Source organism: Calliphora vicina, chromosome 3 (assembly GCF_958450345.1).
Source record: "Calliphora vicina chromosome 3, idCalVici1.1, whole genome shotgun sequence".
In the NCBI taxonomy this organism is placed as follows: domain Eukaryota; kingdom Metazoa; phylum Arthropoda; class Insecta; order Diptera; family Calliphoridae; genus Calliphora; species Calliphora vicina.
The window spans coordinates 69,673,050-69,681,066 of record NC_088782.1 but is presented as its reverse complement, the minus strand read 5'-3'; the positions used below and the strand labels follow the sequence as shown (position 1 = coordinate 69,681,066).

General features: G+C 29.6%; 1 protein-coding gene across 1 annotated transcript; it reads right to left on the bottom strand.

Annotated features, from left to right (window-relative positions):
• Positions 1-5,436: 5,436 nt before the first annotated feature.
• Fuca (alpha-L-fucosidase) lies at positions 5,437-7,795 on the bottom strand. Its single transcript, XM_065504952.1, has 6 exons — positions 7,517-7,795; positions 7,299-7,440; positions 6,794-6,900; positions 6,469-6,718; positions 5,697-6,333; positions 5,437-5,630 (listed from the first exon to the last, which is right to left on the bottom strand). Exons 1-6 carry the CDS (start codon positions 7,731-7,733, stop codon positions 5,517-5,519), a joined length of 1,467 nt encoding a protein of 488 aa, XP_065361024.1. The 5' UTR covers positions 7,734-7,795; the 3' UTR covers positions 5,437-5,516.
• Between the last annotated feature and the right edge of the window lie 222 nt (positions 7,796-8,017).

Here is an 8,017-nt window from a genome sequence, read left to right as displayed (position 1 = left end):
TTTTTCTTTTATTAGTACTACTACAACTACTGCTACCAAAATGTGAAGGTAGCAGTAGTAATTATTGACTCCGAGTTTTTATTAATTTTTTAACTAGACTACTTGTGTTTTTTCGTTGCTACTGCTACTTGTAGTCTAGTTTTTTAAACACTGCTTCTGAGTAAAACAAACTTTAATTTGTTTAATCGGTTCGTACCTTTTTAATGTCGTATAAATTTGCTGGTCCAAAAAAATATACTTTTGCCTATATCTCGGAACTCTACTAGACCTACAACATGTACTAGGTCATTCGCCAAGTTATTTTTGAGGGTACCACAGTGTAATAATAGTTATTATATGTGTATAGGGTATCAACATATTCGTTGCATATTAATTAAACCAATGTAAATTTGCTTATTGTGCCGCTCTTTTTTACAAAGTTTATTTGAAATGCAACAATCTTGAAGCATGTGAATCCTCCTTGCTGTGTGATTATAATTTTGTTAAAATGGAGAGTAAATAAAAATAGATTTTTTTATAAATTTAGAAGCACCAACACAAACACACATTTAGCTTAAACACGTACATACATATTTATCATGTACGATTGCTAAAAGCAATTGACTGTTGAAATATTTTAAAAGAATTTCACAAGAAATTTTAACCAAAAGGTTTGGTTCTCTTTCCAATAATAACTAATGTTTATAACAACACAAACATGTCGAGTAATGATTTGATTGCAATTATTTTGATTTGTTTTATTTTATCGAATAATTATTATATTTGTACATATGTGAATCATTTGATTCCTTTAAAGTAAACAATAAAACACAAAATAATTAAAGCGAAAATGTCGTCATCATGATGCATTAACTTTTTTTTAAAAGCACGCTAATGATAAGTGAGTGAATGTGTGTGTTTGTGTATCTGTGTGTGAGAATACCGTATGTTTATAAACACAAGTTTGTGCTCAGCAACATTTTACTAAATATGAAACATGTTTATAGCAAAATGTAAATAAAACTCGGTGGGAACTACAGTAATGGGTAATAAAATACGTATGCGCAAAGCATTGCTAAAACAATGACGTCATAGGTATTTTTTTATGAGTGACGTTTGTCATTCCGTTTGTAATTTCTAAATTTTTCATTTGCGACCCCACAAAGTATATATATTCTAGATGGTTATAGATAGCGAAGTCGATATAGCCATGTCCATGTATATAAGGCTATACTAAGTTGGACCTACAATGGGTCAAAATTGGGAAAAATATTTTTTAAACCGAATTTTTTTTATCAAAATTTTTTTTGTCATAAATAATTTTTCCAAAAAAAAAATGTTTTAAATAATTAAATTAAATAAATAAATTTAAAAATTAAAAACAATTTGGAAAAAAACAATTTAAACAAAAAAATTTACTTTTGTTTAAATAAAAATATTTTTATGTATAAATTGGTGAATGGTATATAAGATTCGGCACAGCCGAATATAGGTCTCTTACTTGTTTTGGTTTTCATTGGTTTATTTACAAATGTTTATAAACATACAGTGAGTGTCACTCAAAATCGTACAACATATTTTTTTTTTAAATATTATGAAATTATACAGGCAATAATAGGTGATTATATAACAAATTAAAAGTCATTTTATTAATTGGAACAAAAAATATGTATTTCAACAAAAAAGTTAACAAAACCTCAATTCGTTAAAAAAATATTGATGAAAATTAAAGAACATCACAAAATTCATATTTCACTTAAATTCGTACAATTATATTAAATTATAATTAAAACTTTAAAAATTAAAAAAAATTTTAATATTAAATAATCCTAATACTTTGTAGGGTATCATTTGCTATTTTTAGTGCCTTTACGATTTTAAATGAAGCGTTGATATTCTGGGCACTGACAGTGTTACCCAATTTTTTTATTTGTGGATAAGGGCAATTAAAATTATACCCAATTTTCTGATAGGTAATAGCACACACAATATAAAAATAGCATTTTAAAATATTTCCAAAACATCAACTTTCTAAAACTAATGAATAAAATTTGACTACGATGGTGTACGATTTTAAGTGACATTCACTGTACATGTATATTAGAGTGACAGCCGATTTATTTTAGATTTCAAAGAGTGCCGGATGGAAAATTGTGACACTAGGCCTAAAAGTTAAGTGCTGAAAATTTCAGCCAAATCGGACAACGATTTCGGGACGCTCGTCGAGGTCAAAGTTCAGATTTATGCAAAATTTTACTATTTATGTGAAATAAATAGGTGAAACTCGTTAATTTTCTGCATTGTTTTCTAGAAATATGTAGATATATTATTATTAATGAATATTACATTAAAAAAAATTTTCAGTTTTTGTAAAATTTTTGCTGCTAACTAAATACGTTTGCAATTTAATGCAAAAGAATCGAAATGTGTACGTAACTGTCGTTGTAATGAGATATACATACATAAATGACAAAAATTGGTTAAAAAATGTTAAAGTTATTACAAATTCCCCAGATCATTATTGTGTCTCAGGCCACTTGAAATAGAAATTTAGTTAAAAAATTAAAATAAAAGCTAATTTTTATTTAAAGTATAACCGTATTTACTTGAGTATGAATTTTTGTCTTTATAGGATACCGTTAACCTATTCGCTGGTTTGGCCAAAAGAAAATATTTTTTAACGGCTGTTTCGAATATCCATTTTCAAATTTTTAAAAATTTTGTTAAACAAATTTCAGAATTTTTTTATCATCACATTGGAATTTATTGAGATCATAATAGGAAATAAAAATATGAAAAAATGATGTCAATACCTCTTACAGTTTTTCCGTACCTGCGATTTAAATTTTGCGATTTTCAACGAAAACTAATTTTTTGTCCATATTTTGGCGAATGAGCCCAATTTCCTTACTGTTATGAATTTGAAGTAAAACCTATTCAGAATATCATTCCAAATATTGAAAAATTTGACCTTCACGATTGAAAGGTTAGCGTTTTCCGATTTTAATAAAACTTTCAGACTATATTTAAAATTACTATACTATAATATTTTCGCAAAATTTTATATCACAGGTACGGAAAACTGTAGGAGGTTTTTCCGTACCTGTTTTTCATATTTTTATCCCTTATTATAATCTCAATAAATCCCAATGTGATGATCAACAAATTCTGAAATTTGAAAATGGAGATTTGAAACTGTCGTTAAAAAAATTAAATTTTATCGGTCATACCTGCTAATAGGTTTGCGGTATCCCACGAAGACAAAAACTCATACACCAGTAAATACGGATCTATTTTAAGTAAAAACAAGTAAGAAAGTATGATCGGTCAAGCCCAACCATATAATACCCTACACTAAGTAAAAGAGCAAAATCATTTTTCTTTTAAAATTTGAATAATTTATATTTTTGAGTGATTTTCGGAAGTGGGCCTTATATGGGGGCTATGACCAATTATGGACCGATCACCATGAAATTAGGTCGTGTGATTTATGTCTATATTAAAGTTAACTATGTTGAATTTTGTGTGTATACCAACATTTTTAAGCGATTTATGCACGTTAAAGTGATTTTCGGAAGCGGGTCTATATGGGAGCTATGACTAATTATGGACCGGTCGTAACAAAATTTGGTGACATGAATTTTGTATATATAAAACTTATTTGGAGTGGAATTTATTAAACATTTATGACCGATAAAGTCCAATTTCGGGAGGACATTTGTATGGGGGCTAGGTGAAATAATGGACCGATTTCAGCCAGTTTCAATAGGCTTGGTCCTTGAGCCGAAAAAATAATATGTACCAAATTTCATCGAAATATCTTCAAAATTGCGACCTGTTTTGAAGATATTCAAAACCTGGCTGTCCATGCGCACAAGTTTTGCATGGACAGCCAGCCGACCAGACGGACGGACGGACATCGTTTAATCGACTCAGAAAGTGATTCTAAGTCGATCGGTATACTTTAAGGTGGGTGTTAGACTAATATTTTTGGTCGTTACAAACATCTGCACAAACGCATTATACCCTCACCACTATGGTGGTATAGGGTATAATGAGCTTTTATTTTAATATTTCTCAAAATAAGTTGATTTTGTTCCTACATTTCTGGTTCTAGTGGCCTGAAATAAGTTACCCCCTGGTTATACCTGATTAGAGTTGTCAAATATTCGACATATTCTAGAAACCGGTTTTCGAATAATTCGAAAAGGCTAATTTTTTAAAAACCGGTTTTCGGTTTTTTCTATCAAAAACCGGTTCGAATAACCGGTTTTTAGTCTTTTTTGTCAATTTAAGAATTAAGGTATATTAAATTATTTTTTTTATTAAAACAAATTAAAAAATCGTTCAGTCAAAAGAAAGGATGTAATTAATAGAATATTAATAGATATTTTATATAATAATGGTTAATTTTAATTGTATTTTTTTCCTTAAATTATTTTTTATTAAAGAAGATTTAATTCGATAGTTTTGAAAATTTGTCCAAATAATTAAAATTTTCTTTTAAGTCGCTCGTTGTTGCAATATTAGTTCTTTTGTGTAGATTTTGAACTTTTCTTAATGTTAAATATATTCTAAATCAGAGTTTGATGAACTTTCATTTAGTTCTGACCAAAAAGTCAATTAAAAAGTGTTACTGCATACGGTACAACAAGCCGAATTTATTACAGGTGACGTTAAAAAGTCATCTGATTATTATTAACTCGATATGTTTTCTGACTTCTATCTGTTAAAGTTTATTAACATTGGTTAATTAAAATATGTATGACATTTTTGTATTAAAATTTGTTTAAAATTAAAAAGGGGAATAGATAATTATTAGAAGTAATCGCATAAAATCTTAAAATAAATTTTAAAAAATATTCGTTTTTGTCGAATAATTCGATACAAAAAAACTGGTTTGTCGAATAACTCGAAAACCGTCCTTTTGTAAAAACCGGTTTAAAAAAAACGGAAAATTGGAAATAAACCGGTTTTTCGAATAATTCGAAAACCGGTTTGACAACTCTATACCTGATACATTTTTATCATGATAAACTTCAAAATGGTTGTCTAGATAAAAAATTATCAAGTATAGTCTCCATTTATTAGTATTATTGCTTCGTTATGATAAAAATTTTAGTGCTTTTGCTTAGACAACTTTGTCTTGACAACAAATGTCATTTATTGTTATGATGAATATTTGTCAAGTATAGACAGGGGGTTAATGGCCTGGGAAATTTTTAATAACTTTAACATTTGTTGACCAATTTCAGTTTTTTTATAGCTCATTAGAACGACAATTACGTACACATTTCTATTCTTTTAAATTAAATTGCAAAAGTAATATTTTAATGCCAAAATTTTTACAAAAACTGAAAAATTGCATTTTTCCCCCTCGCGGCGGCACGTCTTAACCCTTTACCTAAAATTTTTTCAGAATGATTTTTTTTTACCAATGTTCAACAAACTGGGGAGTGAGACTGGCAAAAATTAAATTTTCGTTTATTAAGGGCCACCCTAGTATACATACATATATAAATTTAGTTTAGACAAAATCATATTTCATTATTAACTGTAATTTTAAAAGTCCAGGCATATTTTAATCTCCTCTTATCAATGTGATGTTTAGGTGGGAAAACCAGACTTAAAGCGGAATCATATAAGTCCCACTGAAATTTTAAAAATTACATTTAATTAACATATCAAATTAATAAAAAGATTTATATAACACTTACCTTTATTTGAGTATCCTCCATGCCCAACATCACTATTGAGTTGATATTACGTTCCTTGATTGAATCTAATAACTCCAGACCAACTAAACGAACATTTAAATATTCACTAGATCTATTTCCCCAGGGATGTATAGTTAAACTATTTGTATCGTAGGGATATGCCAAAACGATGGCATAGATATTAATTACTTGTTTACCCTCTGCCACTTTAGTGGTATACCAGACAGAGGGAGTGACACTATCATTTTGATACAACCAGGGCTTGGAGCCATAAATAGCTTCACCATTTATTTTCAGCCAATCACCCATATCACGCAATCTTTCTTCAAATATAGGTAAAATGGTACCATATTTGGTAGGTCCGACATTGATCAAAACATTTCCATTACAACTGACCGTTGTTACCACTTCATGTATGACCTCTTCACTGGTCATGAAATTCTTGAGGGTCAAATCAAAACGTTGTCCCCAGCTGTCTTTATCCAATGTGAAGGCGTTTTCCCATTTGTGGGGCTGTAGTACACCAGGATTGAAACGATCTTGACAATTGTAAAAATCGCCATGCAAACAGGCTGTACCAAATCCCCAACGATCATTGGTTACGATTGTATCGCGTACTGGGCTGTCGTTGTAAAGCCTAAAAAGAAGATTTTGAAATTAATAAACTTGTTTCAATTGCTGTGTTCTCAGACGGGTCAAAATTAACAGAATAGCACAGATAATATTTAATTTTACAGCTTTTTTATACAATTTTATAATTTTTTTTTCTTACCAAGCTATAAACTCTTCAGATTTCCAATACTTGGCTGGTGCTTCCCAGTCTCCATCAGACCATAAGATTTCCGGCATATATTCTTGTACCAAAAACATTTGCTCGGGTCTAACTTTATTCGTCACATAATTCTGTTGTAAAAATATGTGCAACTTATCATTGATGTACATCCGATTAAACCACTCGAATAACGAATAATATAAACCGAATTTTAAATCGGTATTTTTACGCAAAGCAGATGATAATTCACCTAAAATAATTAAAGATTGTAGTATGTTGTTTTAAATGCTATTTCTCTGAATACTATTCAATAACACTAACTTACGTATTATGTCTCTTTTGGGTCCAATATCCATAGAATTCCAACCGAATGATTGTTCCGAAGGCCAAAGACAGTAGCCGTCATGGTGTTTACTGGTCAGGACTACATATCTGAAAATTAAATATTGAAAAACTAGCTTGAATAAAACGATATAATTACAACTGTAGTTTACAGAGATGAAAAGAGCGAAGTGTTGGTATTGCGGACAGGATGTAAACTTAGGGGTGTTTGCGACACTTTGTTTCTTTTAACTATGGACAGATATCGTTTATTACAAGAAGAAAACTTGTAAAGAAATTCCCTAAATTTTGTCGGGTATTTCTTAAAAAGTATTAAAGGGAAATTTTCCCAGCCGCATTAAGTGTTTAAAATTAAATTCGTATAATTATTTTTAAAACCGATTTACCACAAACACCAGCTGATTGTTTAAAATTTAATAATTATAAACAAACTCATCTACATACATATTTACATTTTCAACGATTAATAATAAATACTTTCTACTTACTTTGCCCCACTGTCTTTAAACAATAGAGACCATTGAGTGGCATTAAACAACTCAGCAGTGAAATCATGAGCAAATTCTTGATAAGAAAAGCCGGGTTTATAATTCTTCGCCATAAAGTCGACGTAATTTTCATATTTCAAATCTAAAATAATAAACAAAATACACCCATATGTGTTCATATTTGTATGTTCAATATACACGAATTACCATAAACTTACTTTTCCAATCTGTCCAAAACCACTCAGAACCCATACTGGGTACTGAATATACCCCCCAATGTATAAATATGCCCACTTTGGCTTCATCATACCAACTGGGCAGTGGTCGTTTATCCAGACTTGTCCAGTTTGGTTCATATTTCATTTCAACTTTTGCACAAATACTTAATTTTGCACATACGCTTAAAAATAATAAAATTAAACATTTTTTTCCCATTTAACAATTAACTAATTGATGTTGTTAGCTGAACTCTATTATAAAGTTGATCGTCTGTCTCTCTCACAGTATTATACACACTGATTTGAATAATTCTATATTTTCGTTTTTGTATTGTAAAATGAGCTCAATTGCATGTTCTTTCTACTCAATGATGTATTCATTAGTTTGTTTACTTCGGAATTGAGTGTGTTTTAAAAGCCCAGCGAAAAAAATTGCAAGTGGTTTAAAGTGAATGTATTTTTCACAAATTCTTAGGCAATTAGTTGGGGCTAACTAATCGA

What these genes read in the sequence shown, in the direction of transcription:
- Fuca (XM_065504952.1), bottom strand. Translation starts at nt 7,733, where the DNA reads ATGGGAAAAAAATGTTTAATTTTATTATTTTTAAGCGTATGTGCAAAA. An exon ending in GTTTTGGACAGATTGGAAAA is followed by an intron (nt 7,441 to 7,516) that starts GTAAGTTTATGG and finishes TTATTATTTTAG; the next exon opens with ATTTGAAATATGAAAATTAC. An exon ending in TTTAAAGACAGTGGGGCAAA is followed by an intron (nt 6,901 to 7,298) that starts GTAAGTAGAAAG and finishes TTTAATTTTCAG; the next exon opens with ATATGTAGTCCTGACCAGTA.